This window comes from Pristiophorus japonicus, chromosome 3, assembly GCF_044704955.1.
Source record: "Pristiophorus japonicus isolate sPriJap1 chromosome 3, sPriJap1.hap1, whole genome shotgun sequence".
Lineage (NCBI taxonomy): Eukaryota > Metazoa > Chordata > Chondrichthyes > Pristiophoridae > Pristiophorus > Pristiophorus japonicus.
Window position 1 is genome coordinate 196,443,571 of NC_091979.1, and position 13,581 is coordinate 196,457,151.

The 13,581-nt window shown below is 46.9% G+C and overlaps 1 protein-coding gene across 3 annotated transcripts in view; it reads right to left on the reverse strand.

Annotated features, from left to right (window-relative positions):
- LOC139260061 (disintegrin and metalloproteinase domain-containing protein 23-like) overlaps positions 1-13,581 on the reverse strand; it is a 304,045-nt gene that overhangs the window by 111,037 nt on the left and 179,427 nt on the right. For all 3 annotated transcript variants that reach the window (XM_070876183.1, XM_070876182.1, XM_070876184.1), the window contains 2 exons: positions 13,187-13,353; positions 8,782-8,866 (listed from right to left, as the gene is read on the reverse strand). In XM_070876183.1, the coding sequence (XP_070732284.1) occupies positions 8,782-8,866; positions 13,187-13,353 (252 nt within the window). The remainder of the gene's footprint in view (positions 1-8,781; positions 8,867-13,186; positions 13,354-13,581) is intronic.

Sequence of the window (13,581 nt, forward strand, 5' to 3'; positions counted from 1 at the left end):
ATTTTAAAGTTAATATTTCTATATATATTTAACAACTTATTGGAAATCAAAATTCCCACGGGTATGTTAGTGATCGTCAACTTAATAGTCGCTGCATCTGAAGTAACTCATTGCAAGAAGAGTTCTGAGTGGTTTCTGTTGTGTATGGAGAAAGAGTCAGACTGAACACTGCGAGCTCAAAGTAAAGTGTGACCTTAGTCTTTTATTGCAGGTCTCCAGAGTGCCTCTCCAACCTGTAAAGCCTCCTTAGGGCTGCCAAGGGATTATAGGATCCCTTGGGATTCCAGGGGATGAGCCCTCTGGTGGCTGTACAGAGTAAATGCAAGTATACATATATAACAACACTCTCCCCCCAAAGTCAATAGTGCAACTATTTACAATGTGAGTCGATCTGCGGCCCTTCTTGCCCTGGTTGATCATCTCGGTGTGAAAGCTGGTGCTGCTGAATCATTTGTTGGGCCCTGCTGGGCTGCTGTGGTGATGGGTTCTGCTTCGTGGTCAACCGTGGTGCCGGTTGCCACTGGTGTGTATGTTGGGGCATCAAAAAAGGTAGGGTCCAAGGTGGGTTGCTCAGGATAGTCCGTGAATCTGAGTTTGATTTGGTCCAAGCGTTTCCGGTGAATGAGTCCATTTGAAAGTTTGACCAGAAACACCCTGCTCCCCTCTTTGGCCATGACAATGCCGGGAAGCCACTTGGGACCTTGTCCATAATTCAATACAAATACAGGATCATTGATTTCAATCTCGCGTGACACATTTGCACTATCATGGTATGCACTTTGTTAAAGCCGCCTGCTCTCTACCTGTTCATGTCGATCAGGGTGAACTAACAGGAGCCTTGTCTTAAGTTCTCTTTTCATGAGCAGTTCAGCAGGTGGGATCCCAGTGAGTGAGTGGGGTCTCGTGCGGTAGCTAAGCAGGACTCGGGATAGACGAGTCTGCAGTGAGCCTTCAGTTACCCTCTTCAAGCCTTGCTTGATGGTTTGCACTGCTCTCTCTGCCTGACCATTGGACGCTGGTTTAAACATGTTTGATCCCGTTACAGATCATGAATTCTTTGAACTCAGCACTGGTAAAACATGGCCAGTTGTCGCTCACCAGGACATCGGATAGGCTGTGTGTGGCAAACATGGCCCGCAGGCTTTCAGTAGTGGCAGCGGACATGCTAGCCAACATTATCTCACATTCAATCCACTTGGAGTGCGAATCTACAACCACAAGGAACATTTTACTCAAGAACGGGCCTGCATAGTCGACGTGTACCCGAGACCATGGTTTGGAGGGCCAAGACCATAAACCTAGCGGCGCCTCCCTGGGTACATTGCTTAACTGAGAGCATGTATTACATCTGTGAACGCAGGACTCTAAGACCACATCAATACTGGCCCACCACACGTGGGATCTGGCTATCGCTTTCATCATTACGATGCCTGGGTGGGTACTCTGGAGGTCATTGATGAAAGTGTCTCTGCCCTTCTTGGGGACGACTACAGATTGCCCCACAGAAGGCAGTCTGCCTGCATAGAAATTTCATCTTTGCGCCACTGGAACGGCTTTATCTCTTCTTGCATTTCCACTGGGACACTGGACCAGCTCCTGTGAAGCACACAGCTTTTGACTAGAGATAATAAGGCATCCTGGCTTGTCCAGGTTTTGATCTGTCGGACAGTGACAGGTGATTGCTCACTCTCAAATGCTTCCATAACTATGGCTAGATCTGCGGGCTGCACCATTTCACCCCCATGTTGGGCAATGGCAGCCTACTGAGAGCATTGGCGCAGTTTTCTGTGCCTGGCCTGTGGCGGATGGCATATTTGTATGCGGACAACGTGAGCACCCATCTCTGGATGCGGGCCGATGCGGTGGTATTTATCCCTTTACTCTCGGAGAACAGGGATATAAGTGGCTTATGGTCAGTTTCCAATTCGAATTTTAGCTCAAACAGGTATTGATGCATTTTCTTTACCCCATAGACACACGCTAACGCTTCTTTCTCAATCATGCACTCTCAGCCTTAGACAGAATCCTGGATGCATAAGCAACCAGTTGCAGTTTCCCAAAATCATTAGCTTGTTGTAATACACACCCGATGCCATATGACGACGCATCACATGCTAGTACAAATGCTTACACGGATCATACAACACAAGCAATTTGTTTGAGCATAACAATTTTCGAGCTTTTACAAAGGCATTTTCTTGGCTTTTGCCCCAAACCCATTCATCGTAGTAAGACATGTAGTGGTTCTAGCAGGGTGCTGAGACCCGGTAAGAAGTTACCAAAGTAGTTCAAGAGTCCCAGAAACGACCGCAGCTCCGTCACGTTCTGTGGCCTCGGTGCGTTCTCGATTGCCTCTGTCTTCGCGTTGGTGGGCCTGATGCCGTCCACCACAATCCTCCTTCCCAGGAACTCCACTTCAGGCGCCAGGAAAACGCACTTCGAGCGTTTTAACCTGAGCCCCACGCGGTTGAGTCGACTAAGAACCTCCTCTAGGTTCTGCAGATGCTCGACTGTGTTCCGACCTGTGACCAAGATGTCGTCTTGGAAGACCATGGTGTGCGGGACCGACTTTAGTAAACTTTCTATGTTTCTCTGGAATATCGCTGCCACCGATCAGATTCCAAACGGGCATCTGTTATAAACAAAAAGACCTTTGTGCGTGTTGATGCAGGTGAGGGCCTTCGATGATTCTTCCAGTTCCTGCGTAATGTAGGCTGAAGTCAGATCCAGCTTAGTGAGCGTCTTTCCTCCCACCAGCGTTGCAACGAGGTCGTTGGCCTTCAGTAGTGGGTATTGGTCCTGCAGGGAGAAACGATTGATAGTTACTTTGTAATCGCCACAGATTCCAACGGTGCCACCTCCCTTGCGGACTGGGACGATAGGACTGGCCCACTTGTTGAACTCGATCGGGGAAATGATGCCCTCTCTTTGCAGCCGGTCTAGCTCGATCTCTACCCTTTCTCTCATCATGTACAGTACTGCTCTCGCCTTGTGATGGATGCGTCGCGCCCCCGGAATTAGGTGGATCTGCACTTTTGCCCCTTGGAATTTCCCGATGCCTGGTTCGAACAGCGAAGGAAATTTGTTTAAGACCTGGGCACACGAAGTGTTGTCAGCGGGTGGTAGCGCTCGGACATCGTCCCAGTTCCAGCATATCTTTCCCAGCCAGCTCCTGAGCAGCATGCGACCATCGGGCAGTACCACCCAGAGTGGTAGCTTGTGTACCACCCCATCGTAGTAGACCTTTACGGTAGCACTGCCGATTACAGGAATTAGTTCTTTCGTGTAAGTTCTTAGTTTCGTGCGAACTGGAGTTAAGACTGGCCTTGAGACCTTGTTGCACCACAACCTTTCGAATGTCTTTTTGCCCACGATGGACTGGCTCGCGCCTGAGTCCAGCTCCATTGACATCGGGAGTGTATTTAGTTCCGCATTCAGCATTATCGGGAGACAATTCGTGGTTATTGTGTGCATTCCATGTACGTCTGCCTCCTCGATCTGAGGCTCTGGTTCATCGTGATCGTCCGCGGATCTGTCCTCCTCTGCAACATGGTGGTTTGCAGGTTTAACAGGCTTTGCAGCTCGCCTGCACACTCGTTGGAGGTGTCCCATTGTTCCACAGCCCTTGCAAGTGTACTCTTTGAATTGGAATGGAATGGAAACGATGATCACCCCCGCAGCACCAACAAGGTGTTAATGGCCTTGCATTCATCACCCTTGATGGTGGACTCAGACATCTATAGACGTTCAGCTGCAGGTATGTGTGACCTGCCCTGTACGTTACGATTTGAAAACAACATCACTTTGTTCACAGTACTTGTAGCAGCACTTGTGTGCTGAGAGATTTGCTTCGTATTGTCACTGGAGGCAATGAACGCCTGGGCTATCGCTATGGCCTTATTCAAGTTTGGGGTATCTACAGTCAAAAGTTTGCGAAGTATGGTTTCGTGGCCAATGCCATGTACGAAAAAGTCTCTGAGCATTTACTCCAAATGTCCTTCAAATTCACAATGTCCTGCAAGGCGTCTTAGCTCGGCGACATAACTCGCCACTTCCTGGCCTTCAGACTTTTTGTAGGTGTAGAACTGGTACCTCGCCATCAGAACGCTTTCTTTCGGGTTCAAATGCTCTCGGACCAGTGTGCACAAATCATCGTATGATTTCTCCGTGGGTTTCGCTGGAGTGAGCAGTTTCTTCATGATGCCATACGTTGGTGTCCCACAGACGGTGAGGAGGATTGCCCTTCGTTTGGCAGCGCTCTCTTACCCATCTAGCTCGTTGGCCACAAAGTATTGGTCAAGCTGCTTCACAAAAGTTTCCCAATCATCTCCTTCTGACAATTTCTCCAGGATGCCCACTGTTCTCTGCATCTTTGGGTTTGCTATCTGTATCTCGTCGCCAGTTGTAGTGTATGGATAAAGAGTCAGATTGAACACTGTGAGCTCAAAGTAAAGTGTGACCTTTGTCTTTTATTGCAGGTCTCCAGAGTGCCTCTCCAACCTGTGAAGCCTCCTTAAATACCTGGGCTCCCAAGGGATTATGGGATCCTTGGGACTCCAGGGGATGAGCCCTCTGGTGGCTGTACAGAGTAAATGAAACTATACATATATAACACTTTAAATGTGAGAACATGCGACGCAAACGGTTCATATGCGACAATCGTTTCTGCAGAAGAAAAGGGATCGAGTTGCCAACATGCATGTACTTCCCCCGGACTGTAATCGTGGAGGGACAAATGCTGCACTGGGAGTGGCTGCAGGTGGCCTCGAGAGGAAATTGTCTAGCTCCGGAGTTCCAGAGCGTGCTCTCCGGGCTGCGCTCTGTGCCTGGAACCCGGTGCCGGCACTGCCTCAGTTCCCAACGTCAGCGGCGGCTGCGAGAGACAGCGGCTGCAGCAGTGTGCACACACACACACACCAGCAAAGCAAGGGCAGAGGAGGGTGAACTTCTGTATTCAGCTTTTAGATTTTTACAGTAGATTTTCTGAGTCCTTGCTTATGGTGAGTGTCACGTTATGCAATTGTTAGCGATTCTGCAACAGAAGGATCTGGATATGATATATGTCGAAGTGTTACGTGCAGGGCCGCCAGCTGGTGAGAAGTGGCGACGCAATATTTTAAATTCCGTTACGACGGGTTTTTCGTTAAATCCGTATCGGATAAGCGAGAGTTTCCTGTATATCAAAAACAGCAGTGGTCCTGCTCTAAGAACAACAACTCCAGCTTCTCTAGTTTATTCTCGTAACTGTAATCCCTGATTCACCACTGTATACCTCCCTCCAGTCTGAAAAACATCCATTCACCACAATTCTCTGTTTTCTATCCCGTAGCCAGTTTTGTATCCATGCACCTGCTGCCCCTTATATCCCATGGACATCAATTTTGCTAACAAGCCAGGTGTGTGGCATTTTATCAAAAGCTTTTGGAAGTCCGTATACACAACATCAACTGCACTGCCCTCATCCACCCTCTCTGTTACCTCATCAAAAAACTCAATCAAGTTAATCAAACACAATTTGCCCTTAACAAATCCATGCTGGCTCTCCTTTATTAATCCACGCTTGTCCAAGTGACTGTTAATTTTCTCCCAGGTTATTGTTTCTAAAACTTCCCCACCACCGACATTAAACTTATCCAGCTTCCGTTTAAATGCGTCAATGCTATTCTCGTCACTCATGTAAATGTACTTTACCTGTATATTTACATAACAAACATCTATCACCATTCGGTAACCAAGCACTCATAATGATAACATTTCACTCAAACATTCTATTTTACCAACAAACACATAAAGTTCACATGCCTACAGCATGCAAATACAAGAACTGACATCACATGCTCAATTATCTATTGCTCAATTTAATTGACTGCTCAGAAATGAAATTAGCCATATCTGGAATCCAAATTAGCCACTTGTGGCTAGTGGCTGATCATAGAATCTTACAGCACAGAAAGAGGCCATTCGGCCTATCGTGCCTGTGCTGGCTCTTTATATGAACTATCCAATTAGTCCCACGCCCCTGCTCTTTCCCCTTAGCCCTGGAGATGTCTTCCTTTAATTCCCTTTTAAAAGTTACTATTGAATCTGTGCATTCCAGATCATAACAACTCACTGTGTAAAAAAAATGTCACCTCATATCCACCTTTGCCAATTATCTTAACTCTGTCTCCTCTGGTTACCGATCCTCCTGCCGGTGGAAACAGTTTCTTCCTATCTACTCTATCAAAACCCCTCTTAATTTTGAACACCTCTATTAAATATCCTCTTAAATTTCTCTGCTCTAAGGAAAACAATGCCAGCTTCTCCAGTCTCTCATAACTGAAATAAACATGTTAAAAAAGAAAAAAAAGGACGTGGTTATTTGCAACTCCTAAAGTTCTGATTGGTCCCCTTGGATGACAAGTCCTAATTGCTGATTGTCCCCTTGGAGGACAAGACACACCCAGCAGTTTCTCTGGAATGAGTAATTAGAACCTCCCTGCCTATGTAATCAGTGACTTTGCAAAGTGTAATTCGAGCCATTATGACTGCCAACTCCAGACAGAACAGAACTCACTTGGAACAGACAGGGCTCAGCCTCACGTGTTAAGACCTTCTCCCAACCCCCAAACAAGTTCCTGTCCCCACGGCCCAATTCCTGACCACCTCCTCTCCATGCCCAGTTTCTTGACCTCTTTCCCCCACACAAGTTCCTGAGCTCTTCCTCCCCCAAAGTTCCTGACCTCCTCCCCCGCCCAAATATCTGACCTTCCCGCTCCCTCACTCGAGTTCCTGTCCTGCTCCCTCCCACCCTGACTACATGACCTTCTCCCCCTGCCCAAGTTGCGGACCTTCACTCGCCGTTCACTATGCTGACAGTCGCCCAGAATTTTTCCGGGTTTATGAGCAGCAACTTGTTGTTATCGGGCATTTGATTCAGCGCTGCTCCCTCTACAGGAGATCTGTGGCATTTGCCAGCAGAGCAAGCAACAGCGTCGCTCTTCAACCAGTCAGATTGAAGAATCCTCACTGAGACACGTCGGACTGAATCTTAACCACCAAAAACGGGTGGGTTGGGATTGGGTGAGATGTTAAAACTTTAAAAATGACAAATGGGACCCCAACCCATCCACTTCAGAGGTGGGACAAGGGGCGGGGAGCCAACCTGCTCCCAGGAGGCGGATTGGCTTATTAAATATTTTAATCAGGCTGGCAGCTCCTGTTTTAATCCTGGCCGGCCGGGTTTCCTAGGCTTCTGGAAACCTGGCAGCTGAAGAGAGGTGAGTACAGCTTCGGGAAGAAGGTAAGTGCCTTTACAGCACTGCTTGTGAGGCCAGGAGGAACAGGAGTGTTTCCTTCCTGACCCTCTTGCCTTGGATCAGACCACCCTCCCATACAAAGAGCCCCTGGGGTCGGGGATCGGACTTCCCCCCCCCCACCCCCGGATCGGGGATAAGACCCTCCGCCCCCCCCCACCACACTCCCAGTAGCAGTTACAGGCTCCCTACCTGGAGCTGCGGCCTGCTCTGGAGTGCTCCCTACCCAACTGGGAGCCAAGCCTGTCAATCATACTGGCTTCATTGCGGGGATCCTGTTTAAAAAAAAGACACACTGTGGAGTTCACAACATGTGGAAAAGTCTGGACTTCCAGGTTTCCTGGCTGAAACACCATGCATTTGCTCTCCAAACCCGCCCCTGTCAATAATGGGGCCACAGAGTCTAGACCACCAAGCATAAACTAAGAAGTATAAATTAGATTTAAATAATAAATAGAAAGTGAAATAAAGAGAGGGAACAAAAAATGGAATTAAGATTGACAGAAAGAGTAGAGTAAAACATAAAAAAAAATGTTTTATTTAAGTCTCTCACACTGATAAAATTCTGAAGGAATGCGACTCCATACATAAAATTAAATTTTCAGGGCTAGAGAGGTCGTTTGACTGTAATTATCATTTATCATTAATATTCCATCTGAGTTGCGTGGCTGTCTGGACAATTAAGGATGGACAATAAATTGTGGCCCTGCCAGTGACGCCGGTATCCCATGGACGAATAAAACAAAAGTTCACTGGGTAACTCATGGGTATTGCAATGTATGCACCTGTGAGTATGCTCACAGGTTTGAAGAGCTGTTACATTGTGAATGGCTTAGCCAGTCACGTAATGTTTACAAGACTCAATAAAATCCGAGTCAATTGAGCTTAGGTCATCCACGGTGAGGTATGCAGTTGTGAGCCTAGTGGATGAACTGATAATGTGTAGTGTGATTGTTAAACCTTTGTTAATAAACCAACTAGTTCTAATAGCAATGTGTTACTATGAATTCTTAAGCAAAGAACCGATGAAGCAAATACATTACAGCACAACTTCACGCCATTACAGTCTACCAACGAGGATTGTTACAGCAGAACCTGTGGAGGAAGAGGGTATCTCTGACAGCATCTTCTGGACTACTGCCTTTAAATGTACGTACTACAGAAGTTGCTGCCCAATTTACTCCCTAATAACGGTGAGCACTGTTAGCCTCACTGTTATTCTAAATGCAAGATCCAGGCCATTGCCAAGGACACCGGGGAGAAACCCCTGCTCTTTGAATATTGCCTTAGGATCTTTTACATCCACGCGAGAGAGCAGACGGGGCCTCGGTTTAACGTCCCATCTGAAAAACAGCACCTCCGACAGTACAGCACTCCCTCAGCACTGCACTGGAGTATCAGCCTAGATTATAGTCATAGTTATTAGACTGAAGTAGATGTATTGGACAACAATGAGTGAACAGAAGACATTTCTGGAAAGTCTTACCTCATTCACTCCAACTCCTCGGGTCAGCGAGCAAACACCTCCAAAGAAAGCCATGCTGCTCATGCTGCTTTTAAACATGGTGCCCCTGTTAAAAAGAAAAACACGAATGCAGCAAGATAGAAATTAAAGCAAAAAAATGTAGAAGTGACGAGAAAGCAGCAAAACATAATTCAATTCTTATTCTGTCATTCTCACTGTTATGTGCAGGCGTACATAGGATCACTGAACCAGGCCATTCGCCCAAATGCTCTATGCCAGTGTTTATGCTTCACATGAGCCTCCTCTCACGCTACTTCATCTCATCCTATCAGCATATCCTTCTATTCCTATCTCCCTCATCTACTTATCTAGCTTCCCGTTAGTTGCATCTCTGCTATTCGCCTCAACTACTCCATGTGGTAGCGAGTTCCACATTATCACCACACTCTAAATGGCTTACTGCTGTTCCTGTGTTCCAATCTTAGCCCAGTCGAACTTGCAAAGTCCTCTGACATCTGATGACTGGTGCCTAAGCTGGGAAAACTGTCCCATAGACTGGTCAAGCACCGTGCTGTCATAGTCACAGATCTTCCCTCCATCAGAAGGTCAGAAGTGGAGATGTTCCATTCGCAACTCCTCAGATAATGAAACAGTCCAAGCAGCAAGATCTGAACAACATCTAGGTTTGGACTGATAAGTGGCAAGTAACATTCGCGCCTCACAAGTGCCAGGCAATGACTATCTCCAACAAGCGAGAGTCTAACCACCGCCCCTTGACATTCAACGGCACTACCATCACCGAATCTCCCACCATCAACATCCTGGGGGTCACCATTGACCAGAAACTTAACTGGACCAGCCACATAAATACTGTGTCTAAAAGAGGTTGGGTATTCTGCAGCGAGTGTCTCACCTCCTGACTCCCCAAAGCCTTTCCACCATCTACAAGGCACAAGTCAGGAATGTGATGGAATACTTTCCACTTGCCTGGATGGGTGCAGCTCCAATAACACTCAAGAAGCTCGACATCATCCAAGACAAAGCAGCCCGCATGATTGGCACCCAATCCATCACCTTCAATATTCACTCCCTCCATCACCAAGGCTGCAGTATGTACCATCTACAAGATGCACTGCAGCAACTCACCAAGGCCTCTTCAACATCACATAAGAACATAAGAAATAGGAGCAGGAGTAGGCCATACGGCTTCTCGAGCCTGCTCCGCCATTTAATAAGATCATGGCTGATCCGATCATGGACTCAGGTCCACTTCCCCGCCCGCTCCCCATAACCCCTTATTCCCTTATCATTTAAGAAACTGTCTATTTCTGTATTAAATTTATTCAATGTCCCAGCTTCCACAGTTCTCTGAGGTAGAGAATTCAACAGATTAACAACCCACTGAGAGAATAAATTTTTCCTCATCTCTGTTTTAAATGGGCAGCCCCTTATTCTAAGATCATGCCCTCTAGTTCTAGTCTCCCCCATCAGTGGAAACATCCTCTTTGCATCCACCTTGTCAAGCCCCCTCATAATTTTATACGTTTCGATAAGATCACCTTGCATTCTTCTGAATTCCAATGAGTAGAGGCCCAACCTACTCAACCTTTCCTCATAAGTTAACCCCCTCATCCCCGCATTTCCCAAACCCGTGACCTCTACCACCTCCTAGAAGTCACATCTACAAGCCAACCATCCTAGACTCACCAGAACTGGGAGCACGGTGATATAAGAGCACGTGGTCCTCATTGACATTGACTCCGACCCCAGGAACTCTTATGGCTTCAGGTCAAACAAGGCCAAGGCAAACTCCTGCTAATTGCCATCCACTACCCCTCACTACTTCTCCATGTTGAATACCACTGTTAAAGTATTGAGGGAAGGAGGAGCACACAACATCTTCTGAATTAGTGGCACAGGAGTGACCTAACTAGCTTAATCCTGAAGGAGATAGCTGCCAAATTAGACCGGCATCAGGTGGTAAAGGAACCAACATGAAGGAGTAATCTACTTGAATCCAACCTTATCAACCTATCCATTGAGGTCACGTCTGTCCATGATGCCACTGGTAGGTCCAGGCACCTCACAGCATTTGTGAACAGAAAGTTCGCATGGCTCAGTGGCTCATGCCTCTGAGTCAGAAGGTTGTAGTTGAAGTCCCACTTGGGCCCCGATATTATCTCGGAGGCGTGTTCGTTGCGAGGGGCAAGGAGTTTTGGATGGGAAACCCGGACGTTTTTAAAATGTTTTCTCCAGGTTTCCCACCCACAGTCAGCCTGATTGAGAGGCTGACTGATAGGTCGTCTGCCTGTCGGGCGGCAAAGCCTGCAGCAGAAGGATAGAGCAGAGTAGCACGTAGGGAGAGCTCGCTGCCGGAGTTCTAGTGGGAGGGAGGAGGGGAGATCGTGGGAATGGGGGGAGGGTGGAGTTGGTGTGGGGGGGGGGGGGGGTGGGGGGAGCAGATGGCGGTCTGGACGGTACGGGTGTGGGGTGGCAGTTTACACATTTAGCTTGTTGGGCCTGGAGGGAATACTATGGATTCTCCTGGCCCACAAGCAGTGCTGTAAAGGTAACAGTCGTTAAAAATAGAACCACTGTTAAAATGAAGGCACGCAGCCTCCTTACAAGGTTTCAATGTCAGTCCAGCCTCCTGCGAGCGGATTGGTCAGCCAACCCTTGTCCCACCTCCGTTAAAACTGGAAGTGGGCAGGTTTAAGATGTTTGGGTTCCTGTCTCAGATTTTTAACTTTTTAACCTTCTACCCGAACCACACCCACCTATTTCTGAGAGTTAACATTACCCGCTTGAGCACAGAATCTAGGCTGACACACCAGTGCAGTACTGAGGGAGTACGGGGCGGGTGTCGACTTTCGGATACGATGTTAAACTGAGGACCCATTTTACTGCAGTAAAGGTGCTATAAAGTTGTTGTTGTGGATACTTTTGTAATGCAGTCCATACGGCACCTGATTTTTAACTGAAATGTGATCATGTTTCACAAGGTCTGATATTTATGACCTGGCCCATTTTTTTAAATAGTGCGTGGAGGGGAAAGAGGAGGACAAAAGAGGGGGATGAAAGATCATTTGTGTGGGTTGGAAGGATTGGGGATTAATAGTGAGAAGGTTAGAAGGAAGATGGAGAGAGGGGGAATTGAGGGAGAAGAGCAAGAGATGAAAGCTACTTCTGATATCCTGCAATTCTTTATTTGTGAAGTATTGATTTTCTATTTAAAATGTTGCTTTCCTTCAAGCTCAGAGATGAAGGAGATTATGATAGAATTTGGTAATGTTTATTTTAGCCTCAGTTAGTGGATGTTTTTAGGAAACAGGTATTTGCAGTTTAAGCTATTTTGCCCGAGTGTTTAATTCTAGAAGACTTGCTCCCCTGGCCGACTTCCCATCTACCACCTCCCGTAAACTTCAGCTAATCCAAAACTCTGTTGCCTGTGTCCTAACTCACACCAAGTCTGTTCATCCATCACCCCTGTGCTCGCTGACCTACGTTGGCTCCCAGTCCGGCAACGTCTCAAATTTAAAATTCTCATCCTTGTTTTCAAATCCCTCCACGGCCTCACCCCTCCCTAGCACTGTAACCTCCTCCAGCCCTACAACCCTTCGAGATCTCAGTGCTACTTCAATTCTGGCCTCTTGTGCATCCCTGATTTCTTTCATCCCCCACTGGGCCCTAAGCTCTGGACCTCCCAAAATAAAAATCACTGCCTCGCCACCCCTCTCTCCTCTTTTAAGATGATCCTTAAAACTGACCTCTTTGACCAAGTTTTTGGCCATCTGTCCTAATATCTCCTTACAAAAGCAAAATACTGCGGATACTGGAAATCTGAAATAAAAACAGAAAATGCTGGAAACACTCAGCAGGTCAGGCAGCATACGTGGAGAGAGAAACAGAGTTAATGTTTCAGGTCGAGGAGCTTTCAGCAAGGTCCCACAAAAAGCACTGAAATAAATAACTAGTTAATCTGTTTTAGTGATGCTGGTTGAAAGATAAATGTTGGCTAGGATTCTGTAAAACTCACCTGCTCTTCTTTGAAATAGTGCCATAGGATCTTTTACATCCACCTGAACAGGCAGACATGGCCTTGGTTTAAAGGCCACTGAAATACGATACCTCCGACAGTGCAGCACTCCCTCAGCACTGCACCGGAGTGTCAGCCGAGCTGAGGTGATCAAGAAGAATACTCTTAAAGAACAGCAGCCAGAACTATTCATAAATCAAAATTCTCGATAATCATCAACCTTAAATGTTAGCTCTGCTGAGTGTTTCTTCATTTTCTGTTTTTATTTCTAATTTCTCCTTACGTGGCTTGGTGTCAAACTTTGTTTGATAACGCTCCTGTGAAGCGCCTTGGGACATTTTACTATGTTAAAGTCGCTATATAAATGCAGATTGTTGTTGTGAAACTCACGAGAGCAGCTGGACAGAGTCGGCCTGTTCCCTCATGAACTGCTGCCTGTACTTGGAGAAGCTGCGCAAGATCTGCATCTGGTCCTGGTCCACATAGATCTTGTCCTTGTCCGACCACGTTTCCACGGCAACTAGGACGACTCTGGTGTTCAGCTGCTCCTTGAAAATCTGCAAGACAGGAGGACAGGACAGGTACAGGAGTGGAACACTGGGTAAACAGTTAGCCAATCAGATCAGCGGAAACACAAGGGTAAAGCAGGAGACACACATGGGGGAATAAAGACTATTAGACAATTTATTTTTCCTTCTGAAAGCAGCAACAAAAATTAAAGGCTCCCATTCTTGGTGAGACTGACAGGTGCCAACAGCTGGAAATTCCTCCAACCATTACAGTAT